The sequence below is a fragment of the Cherax quadricarinatus genome, unplaced genomic scaffold, assembly GCF_038502225.1.
Source record: "Cherax quadricarinatus isolate ZL_2023a unplaced genomic scaffold, ASM3850222v1 Contig37, whole genome shotgun sequence".
In the NCBI taxonomy this organism is placed as follows: Eukaryota; Metazoa; Arthropoda; class Malacostraca; order Decapoda; family Parastacidae; genus Cherax; species Cherax quadricarinatus.
The window spans coordinates 307,412-324,035 of record NW_027195063.1 but is presented as its reverse complement, the minus strand read 5'-3'; the positions used below and the strand labels follow the sequence as shown (position 1 = coordinate 324,035).

Below are 16,624 nucleotides of genomic sequence, written 5' to 3'. Positions count from 1 at the left end.
CTTCACCATGCCAAGGAGCCCCCCTTGAAGAGGCAAAATATACATAGAGGTGCACATTAGGGGTGGTATTTCAAGAATATCGTTTGGCTGCTACTAGAGTCCTGGAGTGAAAAGTACAATGCCTGCACTTTAAAGGAGGGGTTTGGGATATCTGATGTTTGGAGTGACATCTGAACTGTTGTATCTGCATGCCTCTGCAAAGACAGCAATTGTGTGAATGATGGTAAAAGTTTCCTTTTTTTTTTTTGGAGTTGTCCTATGTTGAAAAAAAAGAAAACATACTTTAATAACATCATAAACCTTTAGACTACTAAGTTAATAAACACTTGTATGCCAAATAATATTTTTTTCAAGCTAGAATTCACTATGGTGAGAAAAAGGCAGAGAAAAAACCAATGAAACAATCTTTTTTTTATTTGCTCAGATAATCTTTACTTGGCCTTCTCTTTCTGGGCCTTATCTTTCTTGGCCCTAACTTTCTTGACCTTATCTTCCTTGACTGGATCTTCCTTGGCTACGCCTTTCTTGACGGAGGTTTTCTTGGCAGCACCTTTCTTGGACTTGGACTTGCCCTTGGCCTTGGGCTTCTTGGCGATGCCTTGCCTCCTTTCTTTGCGATCTTGCTTCTTGATGCGGAAATATGCATCCTTGATAATCTTGTTCCTGGACTGCTTGGCCCTGCCCAACTTGTAGCGATCAAAGTCAGTCATCTTGGAACGCTGAAATGATTGAGTAAGAGAGTTCATTTAGACATGGGTACACAATTATCATACGTAGTAGTAATGTGTGTAAATTATCCACCAGGACAACTCAAAATAGTCAAAGTGATTTGTCTCAGGTTTTCAATATACATCGAAAAGTATGAAAGTTAATAACAATACTGAAAGAAATAAAATTTATATACAGTATATAGTATAGAAGACCCTTCAATACTACTTAATCCCAAAATTCAAACAACTTTAGCAATTACCTTCATCTTTACACATTTGTACTTATTTTTTATTTTTTTATTATTATCACACTGGCCTATTCCCACCAAGGCAGGGTGGCCCGAAAAAGAAAAACTTTCACCATCATTCACTCCATCACTGTCTTGCCAGAAGGGTGCTTTACACTACAGTTTTTAAACTGCAACATTAGTGTAAAGCACCCTTCTGGCAAGACAGTGATGGAGTGAATGATGGTGAAAGTTTTTCTTTTTCAGGCCACCCTGCCTTGGTGGGCCACCCTGCCTTGGTGGGCCACCCTGCCTTGGTGGGCCACCCTGCCTTGGTGGGCCACCCTGCCTTGGTGGGCCACCCTGCCTTGGTGGGCCACCCTGCCTTGGTGGGCCACCCTGCCTTGGTGGCCACCCTGCCTTGGTGGGCCACCCTGCCTTGGTGGCCACCCTGCCTTGGTGGCCACCCTGCCTTGGTGGGCCACCCTGCCTTGGTGGGCCACCCTGCCTTGGTGGCCACCCTGCCTTGGTGGCCACCCTGCCTTGGTGGGCCACCCTGCCTTGGTGGGCCACCCTGCCTTGGTGGCCACCCTGCCTTGGTGGGCCACCCTGCCTTGGTGGGCCACCCTGCCTTGGTGGGCCACCCTGCCTTGGTGGGCCACCCTGCCTTGGTGGCCACCCTGCCTTGGTGGCCACCCTGCCTTGGTGGCCACCCTGCCTTGGTGGCCACCCTGCCTTGGTGGCCACCCTGCCTTGGTGGCCACCCTGCCTTGGTGGCCACCCTGCCTTGGTGGGAATCGGCCAGTGTGATAATAAAAAAAAAATACTTAGAGTAGTAGATGTGTTTGTATATTTTTTCATTAACAGGATCATAATATGCTGTACTTAGATATAACATTATACCATTTATGATAAGGTTACTTTTATGATAGTTCACAAGATCATTTAAATACGAAAATTCTCTCACCAGGACGTCCTTGTTCAAGTTTCGGTTCCACTCTGACTCGGCAAACTGTTGGTCAACGTTGGCAGCTTCCCAGGCTAGTCTTACATATTTGGTCTTCTGGCTACGATTTATTTTTATCTGAAAATAGTGGATTAATTAATAATTCTGGCAATGAGAGAAAAGTTTCAAAGAGATGTGACTAGACTGTTTCAATTTAATACGATTAGAAAACTTCAACGCACCGGCAGTATCCCAACAAGGCAGGATGACCTAAAAAGAAAACAAAAATTTTCTTTTAAATTTAGTAATATATACAGGGGAAGGGATTACTAACCCTTTGCTCCCAGCATTTTAGTTGCCTCTTATGAGACACACAGGAAGAATTCTGTTCCACTGCCCCATAAAACTTTCCATGGGGAAATGGAGAAGAATCCTGCCTCCATAAGCCATGCTTGTTGTAAGACGCAATCAAAATGCCTTCAGCAAGGTGCTAGTAACCCCTTCTGTATAAATTACTAAATGTAAAAAGAAAAGCATCTCTTTTCTCCTTTTTCTTTGGGTCACCATCCCTCGGCAGAAGACAGCGGTGTGTTAAAAAATCCTGTTGGGTGAGAAATTGCCTTAATAAATCTGTCAGTACTTTTTTTTTTACCATGTTGACTGTTTCCCACCGAGGCAGGGTGACCCAAAAAGAAAGAAAAAACTTTCATCATTCATCACTTTCACCAGTCCACAGGGGCGTTGATCCTTGGAATATCCTCCAGGTAGACCACTCATACATAATCACCATCTTTGCAGAGGCACTCAGATATGACAGTTTACACGTCCCTCCAAACTGCCAATATCGCAAACCCCTCCTTTAAAGTCCAGGCATTGTACTCCCCATTTCCAGGACTCAAGTCTGACTAACCAGTTTCCATGAATCCCAGTATTATAAAGACATGATATTTGATTTAACTTTGCCTAATATTCAAGTAAAATCCAACTTAAAAGCTGAAAGACAGCCTAGGTTTGCCAAAAACGCATTTGCACACTAGTGACTGTGTGTCTAAAAATGCTTTATTATACATAAACCAAATTATCTCTGTGCAGTATAAAAGAAATAAAAATGGGTTTTATTTGAATATTCTTCGAGGCTGCATTTCAGAGACCTAAACTGAAGACAAATCAAACTTCCTTGGCATCTGTAATGGGACACTGGGTATTTGAGAAATAAATATCACTCCTGGGCAATACATGCCATTTTAGTTTAATAAGAGGGAAGCCCTAAACCCATAGCCATACAGTGCCTGGGAAGTATTGAGGTTCAATCCAAGGAAGGGGAGGCTAAGTCCAGTTCCTTGGAACAAGACCCCCATCACTAGCATCAAGGAATCTCCCCCTTGAGAGAGGTCAGGCTGGGTGAGATGCATTGGCAATTCTGATAGCATAGCTTAGATACGCTGACTTTGGTCAACCTCAGGTTGGATAACACCTCTTAGACAACAGAATCAAATATTAAAAAAAAATCTCTGCTCAGACACTGTGCTGAGCGGTTGTCAGCTGTCTCTCCTCAGTCCCGACACCTGGTGGAGGAGCTTTGTGACGACAACAAAAATGGCGACTGGTTTTTGCTGGAGAGTTAATACTGTTTGTATTGACCTCATAAAGGGCACAATCCCCAGCACATCGATTAATGTGTTGGTGCCGATGATCATCCGCGATATGTATGGCATCCAGCGTGAATCCCTGTGTGGCGTTGCCTTAAATGGACTATCCCGGATTTTCGTCAAGTTTTGTGATACCAAGACCTATGAGCAGATTGTCAACCAGCATCAGGATGTTAGCAAGCAAGTCACCCCAGCAGTCACAGTTAAGTTGCAAGACGTTTCATAATACTATACGTGGGTACGTGTGAGAAACGTGCCTTTTGAGGCTAACGAAGTTGACATACGTGACGCCTTCAAATACTATGGGACGATCCACCAGGTTATTATGGGTCGGTGGTCTGATGGCCACTATGCTGGTTTACAAGAAGGGTCTTTCACGTTGAAAATGTCCCTGCGCCAACCAATACCTTCGTACATAAACCTAGAGGAGTTCCGTACCCAGGTGTATGTTACGTATCCTGGACAGAGACGAACGTGTCGCCTATGCGGCGCATTGGATCACATTGCTGCACAATGCGTTAAGTGCCAGCCGCCCTCAGGACGTGGTCGTCGTCCAGATGGTGAGGCTCCTCGTCAGATTCTGGCAGATGAAGTAGTCGAGGACTTACCGCACCTGAAATCGTGGAGTGATGAGGTGGATCGGGCCATGCTCATGGAGTCATCCTGCATGACTCTACCTGGTACGGTCAACCATGATGTGGTAGAACATGGTGGACGTGAGAGCCCTCAAGCAAGAGAGGATGCTGACATGGAAGCTAACATTGTATCGACATTGAGTGACCTTTTAGCGTCACAGGAGTATGATTCGGTGCCATGTGTGCCTGCGTTGGAGTGTTCAGATGAGGAGAGAACACAGTTAAAGGATGTCGAACAGTTAATTAACGTAAGTGAGGTAGAAGGTCCGAGAGTTCATACTGTTGCGGTAGAAGTTCACAAGGAGAACATTACAGGTCCTGATAAAGCTGAGGATGCTGTTTCTAGGAAACGTGCGGCTACCCCGCCCGACTCCGACGATGTCTTGACCCCTGGACAGCGTTCCGGGAAGAAGACGTGGTAGGAAGTCACAGGTGGGGGGTCGTGTGGTTCCAGGACAGCGAGTAATATAACAGAGAATGTACAAGGTAAAGGTGGCGCCTTAGGCGTTAGTCAACGTAAAGGGAAAAAGGGTGTGGTGGTCCCTCGAGGAAAGCCACCGTTAGCAAAGTTAGGTGTATAACCATAAATGTTAATGGTATGAAAAATAACAGAAGGCAAGTGCAGATTCATGAGTGGTTGCATCGCTTTGCAGTAGATGTATGTTTCGTGCAAGAACATAACCATAAAGTTGGAAGTCCGTTTGCGATAGATGGTTATGATGTTTATATGGCTCACTCGAGTCGTCTGAAAGGTGGTGTGGCTGTGTTGATAAAAGTGACCAGCCCGTTCGTGATGAAACATTGGGAGGAAGGAGGGGGTCGCGTGGTACGCGTCATAGGTGAGTGGGGTACTCAACGGGTTGGTTTTGTAGGAGTATATGGGCCAGCTGAACATGATGTTAATATTAAAAATACTTTTGTTAACGATGTTCTTGTGTACTGTTTGAGATCCCTGCCTGATATAACAGTAGTTGGTGGCGACTGGAACTGTGTGGTGCGCCGTAAAGACGTAGAACCGAGGGGAGCGGGTTATTGTTCGATTATTTTGGGTGATTTGTTGTCTGGGCTGGGGTTGGTGGATGTAAGTGGAAGCAGTGACTTAGGGATTGAGCACACTTTCGTGCGCAAGGACTATGCTGCGCGCTTAGACAGGGTGTATGTGCCTCGGCGGGTAGTTGTAACGAAAGTGCGTGTGTTAGACGTGTATTTCTCCGACCATTGCGGTGTTCTCGTAGAGCTCGACTGGAGAGGTCTCCCAACTCATTTTAAAGGATATTGGAAGTTAAATACTTGTTTACTTCAAAGTGCGGAAGATAGGACACTCTTCACGCACTTAAGGACGTCTATGGGAGTAGACTCCTTGGGAGGTAGTGATTTAGTGCGACAATGGGACGAGGTTATGAAGCCTCGAATTAAGGATTTTTATGTACATCGGGGTAAGGAGGCCTCTCGATTGGAGTATGGATATTTGAGGTACCTGGAGGGTTCTTTACAGCGCAAGGAGAGGTATCTGAAATTTACCCAGTGGACGAGATTGACAATCTAAAGGAACACATCCAGGTGCTGAAAAATACGGTTTTTGATGGGGCGCGTATTTCGAGTGGAGTCAAGGAGGCTGTGTGGGGTGATAAGCCATCCGCTTGTGTCTTACATAGTCAGACACAAAGGAGGAAGGTGACTGAAATTGTGAGTTTAGTGATGCAGGATGGCGTTGAAGGGTATAGTGAGGGTCAGGTCGTAATAACAACTGAAGGAATAAGTTATTATGTTGATAAATGGTTTAATCTCAAAATGCTAAATAAAGATGTAAGCGTGGATGCAATACAGGAATTGGGGCGGAATGTACGATGTGAGTTGAATGATAATGATCGCTTTCTCATGGGTGGGCCTATAACTGAAGCTGAGGTGTGGGAGGCTTTGCAGGGAATGTGTAAGGGTAAGGCGCCAGGTATTGATGGCATTCCGTGTGAATTTTATATTCAACATTGGGAGGTCATAAGGACTTTTCTGGTACGTTTACTCAATGTGATGAAGGAGGGGGGACGTTTAGGTTTGTCTCAGAGTACGGCGGTTTTGGTGTTAGTTAAAAAATGTGACATACCCATATCACTTAAGGATTACCGACCAATATCACTAATGTGTAGTGATTATAAATTATATGCAAAAATTTTAATGAATAGGATTAAGAAAATGTTTGACAAGGTAATACATAAGGGTCAGTTTGGCGTGCCAGGTAGGTCGATGTATGATGGTCATGGGAATATCAGGGAGTTTGTCGAGGAATGCGAAACGAGGGGCGGGGGTGGTGTTTTGGCTTTAGACTGGCAAGCTGCTTTTGATAGTGTAGAAAGGGATGTGCTATGGAAGTTTATGAGATGGCAGGGTTTTGGTAATGAGATCATCATGTGGGCTCGTTCTTTGTATAATGGTGCTGGGTTTCAAGTACAAATTAATGGGAAGTTAGGAGACTTTGTCAAATTGAATAGAGGCATTCGACAGGGATGCCCTATGTCTCAAATGCTCTTTGCTTGCATGCAGGACCCTTTTTATTGGACAGTTTGTGGGCAGGGAGTAGATTCGTCATGGGGTTCGGGTAGTGATTGACCAGCCATAGTAGGTTATGTAGATGATACAACTGTCCTATTACGTACGAGGGAGCAATTGAGTTTTGTGGGAAGACTTGTAGATGTATTTGGTAAGGCAACAGGAATGCGGGTTAACAAAGAAAAATCAAAGATTATAAAGTTGGGCGAGAGAGGAGGTAGGTATAGAGACGTGGACGGTGGTTGACTGTGTTAACATATGTGGCATACAGTATATGAGAGAGGTTGATAAGACGAGGGCATGTAATTCGGGGAGGGTGGTAAATAGTGTTTTGAGGCGTATGAATAGTCTCAGGCCACGACATTTAACCGTACACCAGAGGGCGATAGTAATTAATGTTCTTCTTTATAGTAAAGTTTGGCACGTTGCTGCGCTATCCACTAATACAGGGGGATATCAAACATCTTTTAAATAGAGTTTATAGATTTTTGTGGGGCTCAGGGTGCGACTGGCTCACAAGAGCGGTGGTAGAGACACCAATGCGTCAAGGAGGATTAGGTCTTGTTCCTTTAAGAGACCGAGTCATTGCTTGTTATGTGAAGCGTCGTTTTCTCCGACTGGGTGGCAGGCATGGTGGTTTAACAGAAATGTATCGTGACCTGCGCAGGTGGTGGGGACGGACAGATTTAATCAGGTGCGATACGATGCTACGTGTGTTACTGTGCATGCGAGATGTGCGGAGCGTTAAATTGAGTACTTTGGAAAGAGTGGGTATGGTGAAAGTTGAGGTGAGAGTTCAGGGAATGTTCCCCATGTACGCGTGGTGTGATATATGGAAGCGGGTTCATCAGTTACGTCTCCTTCCTCAAGTACGCGAAGTGGTTTTTAAATTTTTGCACGGGATTCTGCTGTCCAAGGTGGTGTTGTCTAATCGGCATGTAGAGGAGGACCAGAGTTGTTCAGCGTGCGGGGAGGACGAATCAGCGTTTCATGTTGTGTATTTCTGTGAAGATTTAGGTATAGTACGTGCGTGGTTAAGCAGGGTTTTACGAATGGTGGTGGTGGTGGGGAGGGGGGTAGGTTTGTCAGTACTTAGGGCGTTGAGTTTTGATGTGGGTGGGGTTGACATCTGTGTACAATGTGCAGTGTCGTATGTCGTAGCCGATTATATTCATGTGTCATGGGCTATGAGGCATTGGAAATATAAACACATATGCAGTATAATGTGATCCTTTATTGACAACGTTTCACCCACACAGTGGGCTTTTTCAAGTCACACACAGATCTGTGTGTGACTTGAAAAAGCCCACTGTGTGGGTGAAACGTTGTCAATAAAGGATCACATTATACTGCATATGTGTTTATATTTCCACTGTGTCGGTATTTGATACCATTTATTTCCGGCTATGAGGCATGTTGAAGGTAATAGCAGAATCCGGGTTTTAGCAGGAACAATTCTTAGAACTAAGTGTCGAAATCAGTTGGTATATGAGGGGAGATGGGAGAAAGATTTCCCGTCTGCATATAGAGCGTTAGAGTTAAAGGATTTGAGATAATTTGTGTTTGTTCAGTGGGTAATCTAACGGGCTGGTCAGCTGCGTTTGTGTGTAAATGTCTTGCGTTTGTGAATGTTGTATGTATGTCTCCAATGTGATGATGTCATTAATAAAAATGTAAAAATTCTGTATGTGAAGAACGTTAAGTTTCGCCTTTTTTATTCTTGTCTACCAATCATTGGTATTTGTATAGATGTATTTTCCTATTACACGTAATATATGATTGGAGCGATTGGTGGAATGATGATGTAAAGAGAGTAGTAAGGGAGAAAAAGTTAGCATATGAGAAGTTTTTACAAAGTAGAAGTGATGCAAGGAGGGAAGAGTATATGGAGAAAAAGAGAGAGGTTAAGAGAGTGGTGAAGCAATGTAAAAAGAGAGCAAATGAGAGAGTGGGTGAGATGTTATCAACAAATTTTGTTGAAAATAAGAAAAAGTTTTGGAGTGAGATTAACAAGTTAAGAAAGCCTAGAGAACAAATGGATTTGTCAGTTAAAAATAGGGAAGGAGAGTTATTAAATGGAGAGTTAGAGGTATTGGGAAGATGGAGGGAATATTTTGAGGAATTGTTAAATGTTGATGAAGATAGGGAAGCTGTGATTTCGTGTATAGGGCAAGGAGGAATAACATCTTGTAGGAGTGAGGAAGAGCCAGTTGTGAGTGTGGGGGAAGTTCGTGAGGCAGTAGGTAAAATGAAAGGGGGTAAGGCAGCCGGGATTGATGGGATAAAGATAGAAATGTTAAAAGCAGGTGGGGATATAGTTTTGGAGTGGTTGGTGCAATTATTTAATAAATGTATGGATGAGGGTAAGGTACCTAGGGATTGGCAGAGAGCATGCATAGTTCCTTTGTATAAAGGCAAAGGGGATAAAAGAGAGTGCAAAAATTATAGGGGGATAAGTCTGTTGAGTATGCCTGGCAAAGTGTATGGTAGTTATTATTGAAAGAATTAAGAGTAAGACGGAGAATAGGATAGCAGATGAACAAGGAGGCTTTAGGAAAGGTAGGGGTGTGTGGACCAGGTGTTTACAGTGAAACATATAAGTGAACAGTATTTAGATAAGGCTAAAGAGGTCTTTGTGGCATTTATGGATTTGGAAAAGGCATATGACAGGGTGGATAGGGGGGCAATGTGGCAGATGTTGCAAGTGTATGGTGTAGGAGGTAGGTTACTGAAAGCAGTGAAGAGTTTTTACGAGGATAGTGAGGCTCAAGTTAGAGTATGTAGGAAAGAGGGAAATTATTTCCCAGTAAAAGTAGGCCTTAGACAAGGATGTGTGATGTCACCGTGGTTGTTTAATATATTTATAGATGGGGTTGTAAGAGAAGTAAATGCGAGGGTCTTGGCAAGAGGCGTGGAGTTAAAAGATAAAGAATCACACATAAAGTGGGAGTTGTCACAGTTGCTCTTTGCTGATGACACTGTGCTCTTGGGAGATTCTGAAGAGAAGTTGCAGAGATTGGTGGATGAATTTGGTAGGGTGTGCAAAAGAAGAAAATTTAAAGTGAATACAGGAAAGAGTAAGGTTATGAGGATAACAAAAAGATTAGGTGATGAAAGATTGGATATCAGATTGGAGGGAGAGAGTATGGAGGAGGTGAATGTATTCAGATATTTGGGAGTGGACGGGTCAGCGGATGGGTCTATGAAAGATGAGGTGAATCATAGAATTGATGAGGGGAAAAGGGTGAGTGGTGTACTTAGGAGTCTCTGGAGACAAAGAACTTTGTCCTTGGAGGCAAAGAGGGGAATGTATGAGAGTATAGTTTTACCAACGCTCTTATATGGGTGTGAAGCACAGGTGATGAATGTTGCAGCGAGGAGAAGGCTGGAGGCAGTGGAGATGTCATGTCTGAGAGCAATGTGTGGTGTGAATATAATGCAGAGAATTCGTAGTTTGGAAGTTAGGAGGAGGTGCGGGATTACCAAAACTGTTGTCCAGAGGGCTGAAGAAGGGTTGTTGTGGTGGTTCGGACATGTGGAGAGAATGGAGCGAAACAGAATAACTTCAAGAGTGTATCAGTCTGTAGTGGAAGGAAGGCGGGGTAGGGGTCGGCCTAGGAAAGGTTGGAGGGAGGGGGTAAAGGAGGTTTTGTGTGCGAGGGGCTTGGACTTCCAGCAAGCATGTGTGAGCGTGTTTGATAGGAGTGAATGGAGACAAATGGTTTTTAATACTTGACGTGCTGTTGGAGTGTGAGCAAAGTAACATTTATGAAGGGGTTCAGGGAAACCGGCAGGCCGGACTTGAGTCCTGGAGATGGGAAGTACAGTGCCTGCACTCTGAAGGAGGGGTGTTAATGTTGCAGTTTAAAAACTGTAGTGTAAAGCACCCTTCTGGCAAGACAGTGATGGAGTGAATGATGGTGAAAGTTTTTCTTTTTCGGGCCACCCTGCCTTGGTGGGAATCGGCCAGTGTGATAATAAAAAAATAATATGATATTACATGTAATTGATTACATTATTTGTTGAGATGTAAAATAACACATCGTATTTGTTATATTTGGATGTTTTTGTCGTCGATTCATTCATACCTAGGTGTATGTTGGTGTGTACGAGTGTGCTTGTGTGTGTGTGTGTTATTGTGTGTTGTTTTTAACACAAAGATTTATTATACAGTCTATATACTTACCCATGTGTGCTTGACATTTGTATATACAACATAGTTAGACATGTTCTTTAATAATGTATAATGTGTTGTGTCTGAGTATACAACCATTGTCAATACTTTGTTTGTGTGTAAGGTGTATTACCATTATATTGTACGGTATCGTTGGTCGTGTCAGATTATTGTAAAATTAACCGCTTTCTTTTGTGGGTTTTTAATATACATTTATCATTGTGTATCTCACTGTTTTAAATAAAATATATATATAAAAAAAAATATTAAAAAAAGAAAAAAGACCTAGTATATTATACATTATAGCTAAAATAGTGTTTTTTATTTATCTGAGGAGCCATGTCCCAGCAAGGGGGGGGGGGGGCCCACAAAACACTCATTCAGAAATGAGTGAAACATTTATTTATTTATTTATTTATTTATTTATTAACAATTTGAGCACACATACAGAGGTACAAAAAAATACAGATAAGAGCAGCATGCCAAAGCCACTTATATGCATAGCATTATGGGCTGGCTTAAAATTAACTTAAGATTAACTAAGCAATGATGAAATCAGTGATAAAACATTATTGTAAACAGATAACTATAAAGCACAAGTGAGTATTACAAAGACAGGTCATATGGTTGCTTGCATTGCTGTACATTCAGTCGTATGGAGAATTCTGTTAGGTAGTGTATTTAAAAAATAATAAAGTTAGATTGGGTCCTAGGTTTAACATTTATGTGATATAATTGTGAGAAACATTTAAGATATACAATTTATAAGGTTCAGTTATTCAGTATTTATTTGGTTTTGGGTGAGTAAGTGATCTTTGAGTAGAGACTTAAATTTATAAACAGGTAGTGTTTCTTTTATATTTACAGGTAATGAATTCCAGATTTTAGGGCCTTTTATGTGCATTGAGTTTTTGCAGAAACACTTTGAGAAACACTTATGTATCTTTACTGTGGAAATGTTTTGCTAACATATGGCTTCCTCAGTCCACTACAGAGATGAATAGTAGAAGAGTAGTTGTACTTTGAGGTAATCAGTCCCTGAGTCTGGAGTCCACATGTTCAATCCATCAATCAAGGTTGATGGATTTAACACATTGATTCCAGGCTGAGGGACTGATTACCTAAAGCTCTACCTCATCTTTAACCTGTCTCTGCACTGGACTGAAGAATCCACTGGCTGGCAAAAATTTTCTAGAATAAGATACCCAAATGTCCGACAAATATATTTCATTTATCAACTTGGTTTTCTTAACCGTTTATTCACAATTTAACATTAAAAACTTTTTGGACTAAAATTTCTGACACTTGTCCGGATCAATTATTAACACTATCAAGTAAAACACTAAGGTCACGATAGCCGGGTCCTATAATAACAAAATTATTATAAGAATTATGCACAAGGCAAAACTTTTCACACGAAAAATAGTCAAAACTTTTCACACGAAGAATAGTTAAAACGTTTCACACGAAGAATAATTAAAACGTTTCACACGAAGAATAATTAAAGAGGAACGTCAATCATTTAAACTCGAGAATAAAAAGGCTCAATACTGTGACTAGACCAGAACACAAATACTCACCGTATACTTTGTAAGAAACATTTCAGAGTACTTGAACCCCTGGCGAGGGACATTAGTGCACGGGCCGTCAATCAAGGCCTGGAAAAAACATACGTATTAGCACTGTATATTTATACACTACCATTGCAATATTGTTAATACCAAGGTACACCATCTGTACCCTCATTTTTTTTCATGTTGAACCCACCATACCCGCCACTTTCCTAGGACATGTTCATGAATGCCCCCCCCATCACCCCAAAAAAAATCCAGCGATACAACAATTAGCTTAAGAGATAGATCTCGGATGCTGTCGCTTAACATTTATGGCAATCTTAATTTTCAATGGGCTTATCCTGCACTTCTCCAGATACACAATCTTCCATCTGATTATTTATAAGACATACTGTACTGTAATATTAATATTATTAATATGACAGCTCAAAACCTGTATGGGTCAAAGAGCAATTAAGAATGGGAGGTAATGAGATCAGACATAGGGAAGAGGGAAGCTCAAATTCCTGGGATCAGGAGCCCTTCTCTAGGATCAAGATACCTACCTCCTTGAGTATTAAAGCTACTATACCCCATAGTAAAAATCTATATATATAAAAAAAAAAACCGTCTTACCCTATTTGTATCAATGACATCCACGATGGCTGCCAGCTTGCCCTTGTAGGGACCTTCATTGATATACACCACCCGTCCGATTTCCACTCGTTTTCTGAAGGTCTGAGTAATTAGAAGAGTTTAAGTATATTAGACACAGTAGATCATTAGAACATAAACAATACGATCCTTTACCAACTACATTTTGCCCACACAGTGGACTTTATCGAGTGAGGTCCCCAAATCTGCACTCTCTAGAAAGACGTAGAATTAGGGGGGATATGATCGAGGTGTATAAATGGAAAACAGGAATAAATAAAGGGGATGTAAATAACGTGGTGAAAATTTCCAGCCAAGACAGGACTCGCAGCAATGGTTTTAAGTTGGAAAAATTCAGCTTCAGGAAGGATATAGGAAAGTACAGTGGACCCCCGCATAACGATCAGCTCCCAACTCGACCAATTATGTAAGTGTATTTTTGTAAATGCCTTTGTAGGTGTATTTTTAGGGGTCTGAAACGGACTAATCTAATTCACAATATTTCTTATGGGAACAAAATCAGTCTATAACGGCACCCAAACAGACTTCTGGATTGAAAAAATATCGTTATGCGGGGGTCCACTGTACTGGTTTGGTAATAGTTGTGGATGAGTGGAACAAACTCCCGAGTACAGTTATTGAGGCTAAAACCTTGTGTAGTTTTAAAAATAGGTTAGATAAATACATGAGTGGTGTGAGTTGGACCTGACTAGCTTGTGCTACTAGGTCAGATGCCGTACTCCTTAAGTGAATGTGACCTGGATCTGACTAGGTTGGGTCAGTGGCATAAACCAGTGGGGAACTTGGACCTGCCTCGTATGGGCCAGTAGGCCTTCTGCAGTGTTCCTTCTCTCTAATTAGTTTGTGACTTAATAATAAAAAAGACCGAAAAGGAATGGATATAAATGTGCTGGACAACGATGATGATAAAGTTGATCCTGTGTATCACAAATCTAAACTACAAGGATAGACTGTCTATCCTACAAGACATTGACGACACCATCTATCCTACGAGGATACACTGAGGACACTGTCTATCCTGAGGATAGACTGAAGGCACTATCTATCCTGAGGATAGACTGAAGGCACTATCTATCCTGAAGATAGACTGAGGGCACTATCTATCCTGAGGATAGACTGAAGGCACTATCTATCCTGAAGATAGACTGAGGGCACTATCTATCCTGAAGATAGACTGAGGGCACTATCTATCCTGAGGATAGTCTGGAGGCACTATCTATCCTGAGGATAGACTGGAGGCACTATCTATCCTGAGGATAGACTGAAGGCACTATCTATCCTGAGGATAGACTGAAGGCACTATCTATCCTGAAGATAGACTGAGGGCACTATCTATCCTGAAGATAGACTGAGGGCACTATCTATCCTGAGGATAGACTGAGGGCAGTATCTATCCTGAAGATAGACTGAGGGCACTATCTATCCTGAGGATAGTCTGGAGGCACTATCTATCCTGAGGATAGACTGGAGGCACTATCTATCCTGAGGATAGACTGAAGGCACTATCTATCCTGAAGATAGACTGAAAGCACTATCTATCCTGAAGATAGACTGAAGGCACTATCTATCCTGAAGATAGACTGAGGGCACTATCTATCCTGAAGATAGACTGACGACACTATCTATCCTGAAGATAGACTGAGGGCACTATCTATCCTGAAGATAGACTGAGGGCACTATCTATCCTGAGGATAGACTGAGGGCACTATCTATCCTGAAGATAGACTGAGGGCACTATCTATCCTGAAGATAGACTGAGGGCACTATCTATCCTGAGGATAGACTGAGGGCACTATCTATCCTGAGGATAGACTGGAGGCACTATCTATCCTGAGGATAGACTGGAGGCACTATCTATCCTGAGGATAGACTGAGGGCACTATCTATCCTGAGGATAGACTGAAGGCACTATCTATCCTGAGGATAGACTGGAGGCACTATCTATCCTGAGGATAGACTGGAGGCACTATCTATCCTGAGGATAGACTGGAGGCACTATCTATCCTGAGGATAGACTGAGGGCACTATCTATCCTGAGGATAGACTGAGGGCACTATCTATCCTGAGGATAGACTGAGGGCACTATCTATCCTGAGGATAGACTGAGGGCACTATCTATCCTGAGGATAGACTGAAGGCACTATCTATCCTGAGGATAGACTGAAGGCACTATCTATCCTGAAGATAGACTGACGACACTATCTATCCTGAAGATAGACTGACGACACTATCTATCCTGAAGATAGACTGACGACACTATCTATCCTGAAGATAGACTGACGACACTATCTATCCTGAAGATAGACTGACGACACTATCTATCCTGAAGATAGACTGACGACACTATCTATCCTGAAGATAGACTGACGACACTATCTATCCTGAAGATAGACTGACGACACTATCTATCCTGAAGATAGACTGAAGGCACTATCTATCCTGAAGATAGACTGACGACACTATCTATCCTGAAGATAGACTGACGACACTATCTATCCTGAAGATAGACTGACGACACTATCTATCCTGAAGATAGACTGACGACACTATCTATCCTGAAGATAGACTGACGACACTATCTATCCTGAAGATAGACTGACGACACTATCTATCCTGAAGATAGACTGACGACACTATCTATCCTGAAGATAGACTGACGACACTATCTATCCTGAAGATAGACTGACGACAAAGAATTGTATGTTAGACAATAATAAATAAAAGGAACATAAATAACGTGATAAAAACATGTATCCGGGTCATTTAATAAGGATACAGGCGAGCAATGGCGCTCTGGACGACTGGAACACACTACCAGGTAGCAATGTTGGTGTGAGAGCCTTTAGATAGCTTTAAAAATATGTTTATTTGGGAACAAGAGTGGGCGAGTTGAACCTGCCTAGCATGGGCCAGTATGTCTCCTGGAGCAGCACCCGCCTTCCTATGTTCTAAATTATCACCCATATTATGATATTTATCTTAACGTAAATTACAGTGAATGTAGTTGGATGTTTAATATACATTCTGCGTCACTTAAAATCAGATAAAAATCAAAGATGGCGAGGTAAAATAAGGATATATTGACATACCGGATTGAACTTCATCTTTCCTCTCCGTCTGTGTTGCTGAAGAATTCGTTAAGTTTTGAGACGGAAAAATTCTGATGTAAACATTACCCAAAAATTATTAAAATTAATTAAAATGTTACTTATAACATTGTTTTTATAAAATAATATTTAAAATATTTATTTAAAGTCTCATGAAATAATTATTATGAAGATATATTTAATGTTAATGGAAATTAACGGAGCAAAAAAAGTTAGATTTATTCACAGAAAATATATTTTTTTTTCATGAAATTGCAATGTTTATTTTTAATAATGTTTAAAAGTTATGTTATACAGGAAAAACATAATATTTACAAATTTTAAACAATAAAAATGAACTGATACTTTCAAATTATTTATAATCATTATAAGAAAGTTTCCTAATTTTTAATATATTCATATAT

At 41.7% G+C, this 16,624-nt stretch overlaps 1 protein-coding gene across 1 annotated transcript; it reads right to left on the bottom strand.

Moving 5' to 3' along the window:
• Positions 1 to 399: 399 nt before the first annotated feature.
• Positions 400 to 16,305, bottom strand: RpL14 (ribosomal protein L14). The gene is made up of 5 exons (XM_053794491.2): positions 16,203 to 16,305; positions 13,075 to 13,176; positions 12,466 to 12,543; positions 1,905 to 2,021; positions 400 to 719 (listed from the first exon to the last, which is right to left on the bottom strand). Exons 1-5 carry the CDS (start codon positions 16,215 to 16,217, stop codon positions 432 to 434), a joined length of 600 nt encoding a protein of 199 aa, XP_053650466.1. The 5' UTR covers positions 16,218 to 16,305; the 3' UTR covers positions 400 to 431.
• Between the last annotated feature and the right edge of the window lie 319 nt (positions 16,306 to 16,624).

What these genes read in the sequence shown, in the direction of transcription:
- RpL14 (XM_053794491.2), bottom strand. An exon ending in ATGTCATTGATACAAATAGG is followed by an intron (nt 12,544 to 13,074) that starts GTAAGACGGTTT and finishes TGTTTTTTCCAG; the next exon opens with GCCTTGATTGACGGCCCGTG. An exon ending in ACTTGAACAAGGACGTCCTG is followed by an intron (nt 720 to 1,904) that starts GTGAGAGAATTT and finishes CAATCATTTCAG; the next exon opens with CGTTCCAAGATGACTGACTT.